Source organism: Sminthopsis crassicaudata, chromosome 6 (assembly GCF_048593235.1).
Source record: "Sminthopsis crassicaudata isolate SCR6 chromosome 6, ASM4859323v1, whole genome shotgun sequence".
Classification (NCBI taxonomy): domain Eukaryota; kingdom Metazoa; phylum Chordata; class Mammalia; order Dasyuromorphia; family Dasyuridae; genus Sminthopsis; species Sminthopsis crassicaudata.
In genome coordinates, this window is record NC_133622.1 from 248,821,592 (window position 1) to 248,837,513 (window position 15,922).

The window sequence follows — 15,922 nt, forward strand, 5'->3', positions numbered from 1 at the left end:
CCTGTTTTACTTCTCCCAGTAGATAGAGGGGTGGAACAGAAGTGCTCTCCATCAGCCCCTCCAGGCTCAGGGCCACATGAGTCTCCACGTGAGATGGAAAGATTAATAGCTTCCAGAAGAGCCCACAACAGGCTGGGCCCGCAGGACTGTCCTGGTCCGTGTCCAGGTCCCCCAGCCCCCAGCATGTGAGCAGCTCTGACCCTGAGAGGTTAAGAAGGGAGGGCCCCAGGGGCAGCCACTTTTCCATTCCTTGCTTGGTGACCCTCCCAAACTGGCCCAAAAAAGGGAGGAAACCAGATGGTGTGAAAAAAGTTTATTGTGGGGAAAAGCATTAAGGATGGAGAGCAAAGGAAAAGTGCTGGACATCTGAGGACCAGGGCCCCCCCCTCAAGAACTAGAGCAGGCTGAGCGGAGGCGGGGGGTGCCTGACGGGCTCTCGGTGCTGCCTGCAGGGTCTGCACTGCCCAGGGTTTCTGGGCAGGGGGAGGGCAGGTTGGCTTCCGTCAGCAGGGCCGCATCCTCCCAGGAGCCAGAACCTGAGCAGGAGGAAGGGGGACAAAGGGAGTATGAAATAGCATCACCCCCACACCCTCCCCCCCCCCCAGTCGGCCAGCAGGACCCCTCACCGTCACTGGTCTCCTGATCTAGGCCCTCCTCATTAAGCGGCTGCAGTTCTGGCCCTTTCTCTTCTGGCAGCTGACTCCCTGCAGAGAACAAAGCAGGCCATCACACTTGGCTGGGTATGGCTTAGAAGGGGAATGAGAAAGGCCAGCAGTGGGGAGACGGGCCTGTCCCTCTGCCCCTGGCACGTACCTGGCCCAAGGGTAGCTGCATGGTCCCCATCATCCTGAGATTTCTCGGGAAGCCTGGTTAGCTCTGCTCGGCTTCTGGGCCCCAGCCCTGCAGAGGGGGAGAGGCTGCAGGAAGCTGTTCCCACAGACATGTGGGCTCCTTCCCCCCTCCTCCCAGGGGAGGGGCTGAACCCTAAAGCTGGACTCGGGAGGCCTGGCTCCACTGGTAAAAAGCAGCTAAGCCTGGGGCCTCCACCCGAGTCACCATGGCCACTAGGGCCGAGCTCCCAGGGAGCACGCTCTGCACAGAGACCTGCTTGGGCCTTAGCACAGGCCACGACGTCCAGGCCGTTCGTTAGCACCCCAGGAACCTCTCCTGGCTGGATGCAGGAGACTACTCCTGCCGGGGTCATGACAAGGATGTGTGTGAGCAGAAAGTCAACGAGCCAGCTAATAAGAAAGGCAGCAGGATCCCCGGCAAGGAGTCCCCCCATTGAGGGAATGGGGAGAGGAACCCCCAGGAGATCACTGAACCCCTCCCTGCCACTCTACTGCCCGACAAACCTGGTCGTCTGGAAGCGACCCTTCTCTGGCCTTCTGATTGCGAGCCGTCCTTATCTCGACTGGGCCCCTAGGACAGGGAGAGGAGGAGGGACCTCAAAGCACTCCCTGGAGGCCCAAGTCCCCGGTCCCCTCCGGTGGCTCCGGCCCTCGACGCCCCACAATACCTGCAAGGTGAGGCGGTGCCGGGGCCAGATGCCGCCCCACACCCACTGCAAGTAGCTGAAGAGCACAATGACGCTGAGGAAGGTAAAGTTGCTGGCGATGCCGATGACGGCGGAGGTGACGGGGAAATTGTACAACAGATACCTGAGACCGGGGACACTTGGCGTCACAGGGGGCAGGGACGCGGGCTTGCCCTACAGCTCCCAATGACCAGCACATGGGCTTAGTCAGAGAGTCAGATCTCATGCTATCTCGAGAGCCCCAAGGGACCGGGGGGGGGGGGGGGTGCAGACCTGGCAAGCGCTGTGACCTGTGTGACTTCTCTGTAGCTGACGCCTTCACCCTCACGTCCCACCCAGACTGAAAGCTAGTCCTGCCCATCCCCCAGAGGAGTGCCCCACCAGGGGTTAAGGGGCCCCTCAGTAAAGGCCCAAGGTGCTGTGTTCCCTTCCTGAGAAGGCTTCCCAATTCTGCTTCGGCCGGGCCCCTCTACCTGAGCCCCGTGAAATGGGCGTGGATCCGCAGCTGAGCCCCATAGAGCTGAATTCGAGTGCTGTGGATCTCAATCACTGCGCCGGTGGTGGGCATGTACTGGGGAGGAGGGCTGCAGTCAGTGCCAGGAACCCCTCGGTGCTCCCACTCTCTCCCTCCTCTCCCCCCCTTCACCAGCTGCTCCCCACCCTTCCCCTTTCCTCAGCAGCTCCAGCTAACAGACAGGAACTTCCTTTCAGGAGAAGGGGCCAGGGCCCCCCAGTTTTCCGCTCATGCACCCTGACCCCAGGGGCTCCTCTCACCGAGTCCTCCCTGTAGTCCGCATATAATTCCACCTCCAGGAGCTGCTTTTGCTCGGCAAAGCCCGATAAGAAGAGGCCAGAGAAGACAAGTGTGTCCAGCAGTCGCAGCAGGGTTGAGCGGTAGTGCAACATGGCCTGGAGAGCCAGAGACGGACCCTAGCTCTAGGCTCAGCCCCTGCCCTCTGCCCTCTAATGTTCTGTTGTCTCCAGAACTTAACACTGCCCGGCCCCAGTCCCTCTTTAGAAGCCTGCGCTCCTCCACAGCCAGGCCCTGCTCCCAGCCCCTTCACACCTCAAGGGCTCTCCTGCCTTTTGTTTGTTCACATTTTCCTTTTTATGAAAGCTCAGGGGTCACCAACTTTTTTTAATATTTTAAATTAATTTTATAATTATATATTTTTTGACAGTACATATGCATGGGTAATTTTTTTTAACATTATTCCTTGTATTCATTTTTCCAAATTTTCCCCTCCCTCCCTCTACTCCTTCCCCTAGATGACAGGCAATCCCACACATGTTAAATGGGTCACCAACTTCTGACGTTCAGGACAATCCATTACATTAGCCCATCAAACCTGTCCTAACCCACTCCCCTTTTAACATTACAGTCTGGACAGTCCTTGTTTAGGGGTTCTTAACCCGAGATCTCAGTCCTTGAGTACATTTCAGAGGATCCATGACAATGGACAGAGAAAAGTCATTACATCCTTCAAATGCTTCGATATAATGTGATTAAAAACTTGATTCTGAGGAGAGGGGGCAGAGGCACCTCTCCTCAGACTAAGGGACCCAGGCCACAAAAATGGTGAAGAACCTCCGATCTGAGCCAAGTGGGGGCTTGAGATCACCCAGTACAAGTGGAAGAGATACTAAGGACCTAACACGTGCCAAGTCCCTGTTGCTAGATGCTGGGGAGACTATCTGGGTCAAGAGAGAGTGCTCCTTAAGGTCAGGCTCAGTCCCCAAGTTCCTGCTTCAGCGTGGACAGGTGCCCCACGCCAAGCCCACCGAGAAGGCCTGAACTTGGCAGCTCCCTCCCAAGGCCCTTCCTCCCAAGGCTCCTAGGGTTGTCATGCCCGCCATATGCCCCTCTCCCTCCAAGACTCACAGAACGGGCAGAAGAGGAAATGACTCGGCCTCCTCGGGTGTAGCAAGCAATGGTGACCATGAACATGCCCAATTCTTGGTTCACCGGGGACTCGGGCATCTCCAACTCCAGGGAAATTTGATAGGGTTGTCCATACATCAGCACCTGCACACATGGCGGGGGGGGGGGGGGGGGAGATTAACATCAGCCTTCCTAACCCCAAGCTCTGCAAAAATACTTTTTCTCCTCTGTCATTTCCAAATCCATCTCTCCCCACCTACTAGGGAGCCATTGCTTGTAAAAGAATTTAAAAAGAAAAAACCAGCAATTGAGTAAAACAACAGCCTAAGAAGCACTCCAAGCCCAAACACCCCCTTGGCCCCCCCTTCCCAGCCCCCACTGCAGGCACCGCTGCCGCAGCCAGGGAGGGCCAGAATCCCACTCCCAGCTCCCAGGCCGAGCCTCACTCCCCAGGGAAACGTCTGCCCCACGTCACTGACTCTCCTTTCTCGGAAAGCGAGCTTGCAGGTGCCAAATGGGTCATCCGTGACTAAGGCTAAAGAGTGTGCTAAAGAGACCATCCCCCTGGACTGGCTTGACACCATTTCTGTCGTTAATTAACCAGCAGCCAGCCAGCAATTCCTAATTCAGGAGGCACTCAAAAGCTCTTCGTCACCCTCCGTCCCGTCTCATTTGGAACTCATTCCACCTTCTCGGGGGCGTCTCCTGCTCTAGGAGATGCCGGCTCGCTTTAGCTGTGAAGATCTCTACCCTGACCACCGTGGTATCTGCAGCATCTCCAGGTTGATAAAAACTCTTTGTAGAAGACCAAATTTGGTCACTCTCGGGATGATCAATTTCCCAAGAATTCTACCCATTGTGTAAAACTTCGGTGTGTCATTCTAGTTTTTGATGTTTCCAAGAGTTTATTAGAGATGACAAGACTTTAGGATCTTGGGAGGACATCTGGCTTTTATCGTTGGCAGAAATCCCCACACTACTTCACCCCTGCAACAGGCCTTAGTCATCCATCCCGCCTCGAGACTCCCCCTTTTCCCTGCCGAGCCTCGCCTGGGCCACAGTGACCTTCCCAGCGCTCCTAGGGCTGGGATACACAGGCTTCTCTCAGCCTGTGCTGTGCTGCAGCCCTCAGGGACTCATCTCCCACCCGATCAAGGCTGACTGAATTGAATGTCATCGGTTCCCAGCTAAGCGACGTCTTTCCTGATTCTTTGTCCTCTCTGCCCGAGCCTGTCCCGTGAGAGCTGCCCACAAGCCCTCGGGAGCCAGGCACTCTAGGAAAGGGCTCGGCTTCAGCTTTTCACACTCAGGCCAAACCTCCCCTTTGGGGTTACGTTCACACAACTCTGCAGAGATCATCTCGGCTGCTCTTCTCTGAGACAGAGGCCACCGTCAGAAAGGATGACTCCGCCATCCCCAACGGTCACAGCCACAACTCGGGCCTCTCCCCGAGTCCAGGGACAGAAGTACTGCATCTGGAGGGGAGCACCTGTTCCCCGAAGTACATCATACACGAAACAAATTCACCTGTCTACTGTCCCCTCACTGGTGAAATCAAAATGTACCTTTTATCATCTTGGCATTTCACTATCCACAAGAAATGAGTGGGCCCTAAGGATGTGAATATTTTACATATGCTTCTACCAAGCCTCCTTATTTAGGCAGAGGGAGGAAATTAGTATTTGTTAGCATCTGCTATGTGATGACATTATGCTAAACATTTTACAAATACCAATCTCATTGATCTTCATAAGCACAATGGAAGGTAAGTGCTATTGTTACCTCCATTTTACAGCTGAGAAAACTGAGGAAATTTTAAGGAGTGACTTGCCCAACGTCACACAACTAAAAAACTCAGGTCTTCCTTACTCAGGTCTGGCACTGCCTACTAAGTCACTGTTGCTTCTAACCCTCTCATTTAAATAATGAGTTAAGATGGCTCCTGGCAGAAAAGTCCGGGGAGGATCCCTTGGCTTTTACTTTCATCCTTTGGCTAAAATGCTCTCCGATCTCTAGTCTGTCTTTCACCTATTCCTGGTAAAATATTCACATTCCTCCATTTTTTAACTTTTTGGGATAAAAACTTGCAAAAGGCTTTTTGAAGTTCTAAATAAATCCCACCCACTGATCAGCAGCATAGAGGAGAGCTGGAAGGGCCCGGGAGGCCAGCAATCTTACTGAAAGCAGCAGACCGGGGGTGAAACAAGGTAGCAGGAAGCCAAAGCGGGCCTCAATCGCAAGCTCCCAGACATTGTCCAAAACGAGGGCCTGCCTCTGCTCAGAATACGACTAGTGGACAATTTGCTGCCTTTCTGTGAGTCGGCTTCTTTGCTTACGTGTTCCAGTCCCCCTCCTCCCTAGCTAGCCCAGCTGGAGGTGGACAGGCTGGTCTGCACCTTCTAGCCGTCGTCCGCAGCCATGGAGACACCTGACAGGCCCTTTCGTCCAGCGGCTGTTTCTGACGAGCTTCCACAGCGTTTGACCCTTCAATCCATCGCCCCGTGGGTGAATGCCACCCCAGTCCAGTGATTTCTCTCACTACTCATAAAAATGCCTGCGCAGTCAGCAGCGTCACACACGGGAGCCGAGGCCTTCCAGAAGGAGGCTCCTCACCCTCGTTAGGCCAAAGACACATGGGTTACTCACCCTCTCAATGCCCAGCATCTTTCACTGGAGCTCCCCCCGCAAGCTTTCCCACCTTCTCTTCCTACTCACCCGATCACGTCCACCTTTAACCAGGGAGACGTTGGCCACAGGAAAGGAGCAGAGAACAGGTCCAGCAGAACCGCAGTCTGTCCTAGAGTGGGAAGGAAGTCACACCATTTACCTTAAACCCCCTCAAACCCTGGGGGGGGGGTCACAAGGTGATGGCATCTCACTCTCACTCCCTTTTCCTGCTGCCTCATAATCTGTATCACAGAAGGAAAATGGTGTCACTCCTGCTTTGACAGGTAATAAGAGCCAAGTCCCTAGAACTGAAAATGAACAGGGGAGGGGGGAGGACAGAGGAAAATGGGTCCCCAAAGTGGGAAGAACTGTTATCCCCAAGAGGAAGAAGGCTCAAGGGAGGTTTCCATGATCCTACGTTGGGTTCCTTTGGTTGTCAATCATATTCACTCAATTAGGGATGAGTAAGGGCTGATGGCAAAGGTGCGAATGGAAAAGGGTGTTGGAAAATACGTAGAACAGATAACAAAGTGTCGCTCTCCTTTCTTGGCAGAGGACTGCCAGAACATGAGGTCACGCAATACTCCATCGTGCTGAAATGGTTTTCTTTGTTACAGGGGAAAGGTTCAACTCCAAAAAATATAGGTAGGAGAATTCCCAGAAATGACTATGATGGGAAAATAAAAAGCCAACATCAACAAAACGTATAATCATATAAATATATACACACATATACCTATATGTGATTTAAAATAAAAAGTTACATGGAGGCAGCGGTGGGGTGTCAGGACCGGGCAGACAGCAGTTCCGAAGGGGACCACGAGGGTCTTTTGCTAGTCTGAGCGCGCCTCCCTCCCTCCCCAGGCCAGCCTCGTAGCGGCCCCTCACCTGTAGGACACATGGACCGGGCTGAGGTGGCTGACTGTCGGCATGTAGGAATAGTAGAAGGAGGCATAAAGGAAGACGGACACCCAGAGGAGGAGGAGGATGGTGCAGAATGCCACTCCAAACCGAAGCAGGAGCTTGCGGGCTCGCCCCACCACCATCTGGCCCACTTCCTGGGCCCAGAGCAGGGCTGGCACTGGGTCACTGGCCATAGCGGGAGCCGTGGGGGGCAGCCAGGACCTGGCTAGGCCCAGGTGTCAGGCCGCCTTGTCCAATCTGCTCCGTCACCTGGACGCTACCCCTGGCCATGAGACAGCATAGGCCGCAGTTCCTAGAACGAGACGAGAGGGCAGAGTGGCGGCAAGGGGACTGGAAAGCATCCACCCCTCTTGGGCCCCAGCTGCGATCATTTGAAAACCCTCTTTGCTCTAGGCTTCCCTGCCCCCACGCACATGCAGTGCGGGCTCAGCTGCAAGGGGAAGCCTGTCTCCCTCCACACCTGCCCACCTCACAGCCCCCACCTGCTCTAGGGGTCACGTACTGTTTTTCCACCTGCACGAGGCCCGTAACCTCCCCCTCCCCATTCAGAGAGAGGGAATTAGAGGGGGAGGGGGAACTACATAATCTCTGGGCCCCCTCCCCGGTGACCCCTGCAGTGAGCCGGTCTGGGGAAGGGCCTTACCTGAAGGGCGGGGCAACTCTCGGGCTCCTTACCCTGGCAGGGGTTACCGTGGGCAAAGAGCTTTACCAACTCCCCAATTGGGAAAACCTGAGTTAGCATCCCTTACTTCGAACCTGCCGGAGTCCAAGGGCCTGCCCTCCCCCCAATCCCAGCCGCCCCTGGGGCGACCTCGGGGTCTCCTGCAGGCCACCTTTCACCTCTGACACCTCTCCCTAGGAGGAGGGCCGGGACTTTCTCCCCTGGCTAAGGGGGCTGGACTTCCCGGGGCTACCTGTCAAGTGCGCAGCCGCTTCTGGGCCTAAATAGCGACCGTCCCCCTCCCCAAAGGCCGCCGGGGCCGCCCTCGCCCACCTTCCTCACGAGCGCAGAGGCTCTGCCCAAGAGGGGAGGGGGTGCCCAAGACCCCCGCGGTAACGGCCCCGGGGCCCCCTCCAAGCTCGAGCTCGGCCTCGGCGGCTCTACCTCGGAGATGACCCGGGCCTGGGGATGGGGGCGGCACTCCTCCCCCGCGTCCCCGCGGCCCGAAGAGCCCGAGCCCGGCCCAGCCCAACGACGCCACCCCCCCGCCCCGCCCCAGCCCGGGCCTCACAAAGGCCCCGTGAGGTAAGCGCCACGGGGATGGGGGTGGGGGCGGGGGCGGACGCCAAGGCCGGAGGGGAGGGCGCAAGGCCGGGGTGGGGGGGCTGCGGCTTCCCTCTGACCCCCGCCTCCCGACAACACTTGGGGCCGCCCGTCCGCTCCCCACGCCTAGGCCTCTGCGGACGGCCAGCCCCTACCTAACCGGGTCACCATGGAAACCATGCCCGCTGGCGGGGCCCCGCCGCCTCGCCGCCGCCGCCTCCTTCACTCACCGGCCTCTGCCGCTGCCCCGGCAACGCCGACAGAAGACTTCCGCCTCGCGCGGAAGCCCCGCCCCCTCCTCGGGCCCGCCTTTGTACTGCCGCCGAGAGGCGGTGCCGAGCCGCGAGGCCCGGGAATGAGGCCCGGCGATTGGAGGAGACGCCGCGAGAGGGGCGGGGCCCGAGAGGCTAAGGGGTGAAAGGAGACGCGGCCCCACCCCTTGGCGTCTAGCGGCACGTGCACAGACCAACGGCTGCGGCTCCGTTGCCGTGGTAACAGGAATTGTGGCGAGACCTTCCAGCTCTCCCGCCCCCCCCCCCACTCCAGAGACCACCTCTCCCCCCCTTCTCGTGGCTTCCTTCCCTTCCCTCCTTCCGACCCTAGGCTTCCTGGGAGGTGTGGAATAAAATCTGAGCCGCCCTCTCCGGTTTCCCCTCTGAACTGTGGAAGGATCTCGCCAGCCCCGCCTCCTCGGTGAAAGTGACTAGAAGAGAAAGTGTAACAAAGCCGGGCTGCGTCATTGCTTCCTCCCTTTTCCGCGGGCCTCAGTTTCCCCATCAGTGAAATTGGGCCCATAACACTGCGCCACCTACGTTATTTACGATGTGGTAAATACACAGTGAGGTCTCGGGCGCGGCTGGTGAAGCGCCCAGGGAAGGAAGCATTTCCCTGCCTCCGGGAAGCTTAATTGTATTCCGGGAACCGGGTTCTGCGTTCCTCGGTACAAAACATGGACAAAGCCAGTTCGGGCATTAGGGCTTTATAATCCCTCCGCCTCTGGGATCGGGCCGACGCCCCCCCTCTGGGATCGGGCAGACTCCCCCCCTCTGGGATCGGGCAGACTCCCCCCCTCTGGGATCGGGCGGACGCCCCCCCTCTGGGATCGGGCAGACTCCCCCCCTCTGGGATCGGGCCGACGCCCCCCCTCTGGGATCGGGCAGACTCCCCCCCTCTGGGATCGGGCCGACGCCCTCTCTGGGATCGGGCCGACGCCCCCCTCTGGGATCGGGCAGACTCCCCCCCTCTGGGATCGGGCCGACGCCCCCTCTGGGATCGGGCAGACTCCCCCCTCTGGGATCGGGCCGACGCCCCCCTCTGGGATCGGGCAGACTCCCCCCCTCTGGGATCGGGCCGATGCCCCCTCTGGGCCTTTCCCCACTTGTAGAGCCGGGAGGGTCTCTATGAACCCCCCTCCCCCTCACCCCCACCCCCTGTCGCAGCGGGTCCCGCAGGGCCCCCTCGGGCAGTCCGTTGTACAGAGTTGGCGGACCTCCAGCGTGCTGGGATCGCTGGGCCTCTCCGGGCCTTGCCCCAAGTTCAACGATGCCCTAGATTTGGGCAGCCGAGGGCTCTCATGTATGTAATCCTCTGGGGCTGATTGAGCAAACCGGCACCTTCCTGCTCCGGCCGCCTCTCCCAGATGCTCTCCCCTCTGTCCCTTCTCCTCCCACTCCCAGGGGCCTCCGCGGCTCCTCAGCCCGGCCGCTCCTGGTGCAGAGGTATATGAAAACAGGTTCACAAACCCAACACTTGCCGCTGGGCCACAATTTGGAGATTCCCAGTTCAGCTCTGAGAGGGGTCACAACCCAGCTTAGTGACGTTGCTGCAGGTCTTCAGCTCTCTGGGATTTAGGACGCCCCTCTGTCTCTCCCTCCTACCTCTCCGACAGCCCCCATCTCCTTCGCTATATTCTCCTCCAGAGATCCTCTAGATGCTAGTGATTCTCCCATCTCTCTCACCTGCCCCAGTTTCTCTGCTGACTTCACTCTCCCGTGGTCAACAGCCTTTCAGACGGCTCCAATTGGCCGTCAATGACAACTTGTCCAAAGCGAGTTTCATTCTCTCCCCCTTTGCCTCATGTTACCTGTCTTTCTCCAGAGGTAACCCTGTCCTCCCTGCCCCGCAGGCTCACAGCCCCCAGTCACCTTTGACTCCCCTTTCCTTCCCCGCTCTACCTCCAGTCATTTGTCAAGTCCCGGTGCTATCTTGCTAACATCTCTCACCCACCATATCCGAGCTGTTGCCAAGACCTGCCGACTTCACCTTTGCAACATTTCTCAGCTACATCCCCTCCTCCCTCCGGACGCTGCCCACATCACCTCATACCTGCATGGTTGCACCCTCTTATTTTATAAACACTGCCGGCCGCCTATTGCTTCTAGGAACAAACGAAAAATTCTCTGCTTGGCATTCGAAGCCCTTCAGAAGCTGGTCATTCCCTCCCTTTCCAGCTTCTGGCTCTTCACTCCCCACAGTGTACCCTTTGGCCCAGTGAAACTGACCTCCTGGCTGATCTCCCAACAAGACTCTCCATCTCTCAGCTCTGGGCTCTCCAGCGGTCCCTTAAGCCTGAAATGCTCTCTACTCTATTCTGACTACTGGCCTTCCTGGCTTCTTCCAAGGGCCCAAGTCCCCTCTTTTTATAGGAAGCCTTCTTAGCCCCTCCTAATTTTTTCTTTCCTTTTTACTATTTTTTTTTCCTTTTAACTATTTCCTATTTGTCTTATACCTTTGTGCATATTTATCTGTATGTTGTCTCTCCCATTAAATTGTAAGTTTCTTGAGAACAGGGACTGATTTTTGCCTCTTTTTATATTCCCAGCACTTATCAAAGTACCTGGCACATAGTAGGTGCTTAATATGCATTTATTGAATTCAAATCTTGGCTTTTATTAAGTCAGTCACTAAGGTCACATGATCAGCCAGGGGCCAAGTTCCCTCCTCTACAGCTAAGACCCCAACCCCTCACTTACCTGTCCATCATACAATGTGGATCCTTGAAAGGGGTGACAGTGGAATTTCTTGGGCATGCTAGCCTCTGGATTCCAGTTTGACTCTGGGTGAATCTCAAATGAGGATTGATGAGCTTAATAAACCTCGGTGGTTCTGACTAACCTGTCTCTCCACTTTGCCACATGTAAAGCAATCTCTACAGAATAGAATCTCCAGGAGAAAAGGGAGTTTTTGACCTAGTATTCCAAGCTCCAAGGCAGAGCCCCGTTTATGCTTCAAAAATATTTGTTAAATTGAATTGATGCAAAACCTGTAACCTCACCCAGTGCAGAGGGGTGTGAGTAGGAAGGAACACAGAGGCCCCTGGACATAAGAATAAGGGATGACAATGCTGAGGCAGAAGGAAGAGGGGAGGACGAGGGAGGGGGGAGTAAACGCCCAGCTGATGTCAGATTTCCAAATGAGCAGGGTCCCCTGCAGCCCAGCACAGACTCCACTGCAGCAGATGCCATGGGCCCAGACCACCACAGGGCGATAGGGGAGGTCGGTTTGGCCTCGGCTTCTTCAAGGCCCTCTCGGACACATCCTGACTCTCCTCTCACTGTGCCGATGACAGGGGAGGGCAGGGAGTTAGTCATTAGCTGGTGCGAGGTGCCCACCCAGGCAGGAGCTGGCTGTCAGCTTCCCCCACTGGCTGCACGATTGGTACATTCCGGGATGGGAGCAACTCCTTCTAGCATCCTTCATCCTTCAGGTAGTAGTGGTCCAGAGAGGCAGTGGTAACACTGTGTCACTTGGGACCAGCCCTTGAAGGACCCGAGCCCAGTCCCCGCTCCCTTGTGGAGGATTGCCGTTACTCTTCTCCGAGCCTGCTATTTCTATCATTTGCATCCGAAAGCACCAGGCGACAGGGTGAGACGCCCACCCCAGCCAGAAGGTCTCCTTTTCCCTCAGAACCCCAGGATCTGCAGGCACCTAAAGCTTGAGGTCAGTCGTTCAGTGGTGTGTGTGTGTGTGTGTGTGTGTGTGTGTTGGGGGGACAGGTTTCACCCATTGGGTGGGGGCTAATGTACTTTCTTGGGGTACACTCCCCATGTCCCTCATAATATCCTCCAGCTCAAGAGAATTCCAGGATGCTGGGGGGGGGGGGGCAGGATTACAATTTATCTTGACTGAAAAGACCCATCGTTCATTTGCTGAATTTTAACAGGTCTGGGGAAGGGTAGCTCTGGGAAGGCAATCGGTTCATACCCTTCATATTCCCTTCTCACAACCATTCCCACTATGGAGGACAGGGCGGTGGGAAAGCTCCTGGACTAGGATGGGGGTTATCTTAACTAGCCAGGTCCCACCCTAACGGCAAGCCCCCTCACTGATAGAGAGTTCAGAAAGGAATCGGGGAGCAGGACAAATGTCCTTAGTTTCCTCCAGAGCGGCTTTTATGCCCTGGCAGAGGGTCGCTTGTCCAAAAGCTGTGGGGAATGATTCGGGTCAGCTCTGGTTCGCACTAGCGCCTCCTCGGAGGACCCTCCTAGTCCAGAGACCCCGGTTTTGCAAGGAACAGGAGAGGGTCTGTCTGGCGAGGGGGATGGCGTTCATCTGGGGCTTTGCGGCTTTCTCAGCGCAGCGAGTCCAGCCCCCCACCTCCCCTCCCTGCTCTGAGCTGTCCTCCTGCTCTCTCAGAGCCAGGATGAAAGGAGAGACCCCCGTGAACAGCACCATGAGCATCGGGCAAGCCCGAAAGCTGGTGGAGCAGCTCAAGATAGAGGCCAGCATGTGCCGGATCAAGGTGGGTGCGACCCTCCGCCTGCAACCGTGCGGCCGGGGGCGAGGTCCCTGGCCCTCGAGAGCCTTTCTTCCTTGGGGGGTGCCGGCCACTCTCGGCTTGGCTCTGGGAGGGGGGAGCTCCGTCCAGAAAGCTGGGGGAGGGATTGGCTGGCATTCCGGCCCGGGGAGCAGCCCTGGGGGGGCTTCGTGCCCTGGGGACCCCTGGCTCAGTCCGACCCCCTGCCGTGCCGGTGCCCAGGTGTCCAAGGCAGCTGCGGACCTGATGACATACTGCGATGCTCACGCCTGTGAGGACCCCCTCATCACTCCTGTGCCCACCTCGGAGAATCCCTTCCGGGAGAAGAAGTTCTTCTGCGCCCTCCTGTGAACGCGCCCCCGCCCCGCCCGGACCCCCTGCGAACCCCGGCCCCTCCCCCAGGCTCTAGAAGCACGAGGGCCGAGCCGCCCGCCCCGCCTCTGCTCCCAGCCAGGACCGCTCCGAGGAGGGCCGGGCGCCTGAGGGAGGCTCGCGCCTGGTGGGGGGTCATTGGGAGGCGGAATAAAAGCACTCGCTCTCGGAGGGGCTCTGGCGTCGCCTTTATTCAACCCAACCAGACGAGCCCCGACTGCGGGGGCCCCGAGCCGCGGGAGGGGCCGGGGCGGGATGGGAGCCGCCGGACAGACCCCCCCCCCCCCCGCAGAGAGAGGGCGTGGAGGAGGCGGGGCAGGGGAGTGCGGGGGCGGGGCGAGCCCCCGAGAAGGGAGGAGCAGGGAGTCCCCCCACCGCGGAACTGCGAAGCGGGCGGGGCGACCCACCGATGGGGGGAAAGGGGCGGGCACAACATGGCCGCCCCCATAGCGCGCCTTCTCCCAAAATGGCCGCCGCCACATGGCCCCGCCCGAGCGTGCAGAGCGCGTTCCCGGACGACTCCATTCTTAAAATGGCAGCGCCCAAGCTAGCTTCCCTGTCCCCGACAAGGTCCACCCCGCGTCCGTGCTCAAAATGGCGGCCCTCCGCCCCCACCCCCGCGGACTGCGGCAAGAAGGCCATGGGCGGGGCCGCCCGCAGGGAGTGGCCCCGCCCCTTCTGCGGAAAACTGCGGCGAGGCCGCGCGTGCGCATTACGCAGTCTGCGCTGGCAGTCAGCCGCCGGTGGTCCTTCGGTTTCCTTGGAGACCGGAGATCGAGCCCCGAAGGGAAGCGGCATCCAAGGGGACCACACAGAACACGAGTCCCGAAAAGGAAATACTGAGGGTGGGGGTCTTAGTCTGGGCGCCAAGTCCTCCCCCTGCCTCTCCCTTTCTTCCCTCATTTCCCCGCTGGGGCCCAGAGGCAAGCACCAGGTTGACCTCCCAAGGACTCCGGGGTCTGTGCCTGGAGTCTCGGGGGCACCGACCCCCCAAACGATGCTGCCCATTTCTGGAGTGACCGACGGTCAGGATCTGATTTAAAAGCCTGCCCCCCCTGCAGATCCCGAGGAGGGGGGCAGGGAGGCTGGGGGCTCACCCCTCCTCCCCCTCGCCCTGATGATCTGGCAAGGTCTGCCCCCGGGCTGGCTAGGTGGGGCTCAGAACCTGGGGGGGGCTGGGGGCTGGGCCCCGGGGGCCATCCAGTGAAGAGCAAGTCGGGCGGCCAAGAGCCGGGGAATTCATTCCAGTGACTGATTGTAACGCCAGAACCCGGTAAAGAACGGAGGGAAAGTTAACAGCTGCAAGCGACGACACATGACATTTTTTCCTTCGTTTACTGGCCGTGTCCAGGAACATTTTACAGGTTCTGGGAAACGATTCACAGGCTGTTATTTTTCTCACAAGCTTTTCCATCTACAGCAACCACGACATTCAGAACAAAACACAAACGTTCTGGAACGAACAAGGCCCAGATGCCTTCTGTTACCATTATCTGCGGGGGTTGGTTTCCCTTAGAATTAATATTTTTACATCAGACATTTACTGTTTTGCCAAAGGTTCCTGGGCTCTGAACTGACATGGGGGCAGGGGTTATTTTCCTCTCCAGAAGCTTTTGCACAAATAGCCTTTTTCCTGGCTTTCCCCTTGAATCCCCTCAGTCCCCGCCAGCCCTCAGATCCCATTCCTTCCCCCGGCGCTTCACAAAGGACACAGATAAAGAAAAGCAAGGTGGGGATCAGAACTTGGGGTCAGTGCAGCCAGCGTGGCCGCCAGGCTCCGTCACCAACTCTTACGTAGCAGTATCTAGGGACCAGGTGCCCCTTCAGCAGCTCCTGACTGACGCCGGGTTGGGGGCACAGGGTCTGCCGAGGACAAATGGGAAGAACTAAGCCAGGGCTCGGCTTCATGCCAACGGTCTTAGTGCAACAGAAGGAGATGGGAAGACAAAGCCTTTCCCCTATAACTATGCAGACAGGGCAGCGCCGGGGGAGTGGGAGGGAACCCACAGCCCCCACACCAGCCTCGGCAGCTGAACAGGAAGGGAGCCTCAGGCTAGCCCTCCACAATCTCCAACAGCTTTATCCCTTTTTATAAAGAGCCAACGGACAAGGGAAAATCAACAATAAATTGCTGCCCACTGAAATCTCCCACATGCACACTCTACTCATCTCAGCCTGGCAGCCCACTTCCTCCCCGAGCCCCTTTCCTGGGTCGGCTGTGCCTCGATGGGAGAGAATGACCTTTTCCACAGAGTACTGAATGGGAGCTGGCTGCTCACACAAGATTCCTTCTGGCCACCTCATGCACCAACGGACTCGAGAATCCCGCTGCATTTGCTTGGGACACCCTGAGAAAAGTCCCTGCCTCCGACTACTCCAGAAGGTGGACACTGCCCCGGAGTGACTTCTAAGGGCACCCCGGCATCACCTTGGAAGACAGAGATGGGCACGGGCAATCTGGACTCTCCATGCTAGCCCAGCATCCCCACTCACCAAGCTTTCCAGAAAATTCAGTGACAG

At 57.7% G+C, this 15,922-nt stretch overlaps 2 protein-coding genes across 14 annotated transcripts; one reads left to right on the forward strand and one right to left on the reverse strand.

Annotated features, from left to right (window-relative positions):
• Positions 1-298: 298 nt before the first annotated feature.
• On the reverse strand, positions 299-9,942 carry BSCL2 (BSCL2 lipid droplet biogenesis associated, seipin). Of its 11 annotated transcripts, none has more exons than XM_074272455.1 (11): positions 9,764-9,942; positions 6,975-7,302; positions 6,135-6,216; positions 3,420-3,563; positions 2,312-2,446; positions 2,011-2,108; positions 1,520-1,661; positions 1,356-1,422; positions 814-900; positions 627-704; positions 299-536 (listed from the first exon to the last, which is right to left on the reverse strand). In XM_074272455.1, the coding sequence occupies exons 2-11, from the start codon at positions 7,181-7,183 to the stop codon at positions 388-390; spliced, it is 1,191 nt and encodes a 396-aa protein (XP_074128556.1). In that variant the 5' UTR covers positions 7,184-7,302; positions 9,764-9,942; the 3' UTR covers positions 299-387. The 11 variants fall into 11 exon arrangements, with proteins under 11 accessions (XP_074128556.1, XP_074128555.1, XP_074128550.1 ...); XM_074272454.1 differs by having other exon boundaries at positions 9,702-9,932; XM_074272449.1 differs by lacking the exon at positions 9,764-9,942 and adding an exon at positions 8,505-8,764.
• A 2,036-nt stretch (positions 9,943-11,978) lies between these two features.
• GNG3 (G protein subunit gamma 3) lies at positions 11,979-13,573 on the forward strand. 3 transcript variants are annotated; one of them, XM_074272461.1, is made up of 3 exons: positions 11,979-12,213; positions 12,849-13,015; positions 13,253-13,573. In XM_074272461.1, exons 2-3 carry the CDS (start codon positions 12,917-12,919, stop codon positions 13,379-13,381), a joined length of 228 nt encoding a protein of 75 aa, XP_074128562.1. In that variant the 5' UTR covers positions 11,979-12,213; positions 12,849-12,916; the 3' UTR covers positions 13,382-13,573. The 3 variants fall into 3 exon arrangements, with proteins under 3 accessions (XP_074128562.1, XP_074128559.1, XP_074128563.1); XM_074272458.1 differs by having other exon boundaries at positions 12,910-13,015; XM_074272462.1 differs by having other exon boundaries at positions 12,085-12,213; positions 12,854-13,015.
• Positions 13,574-15,922: the final 2,349 nt, after the last annotated feature.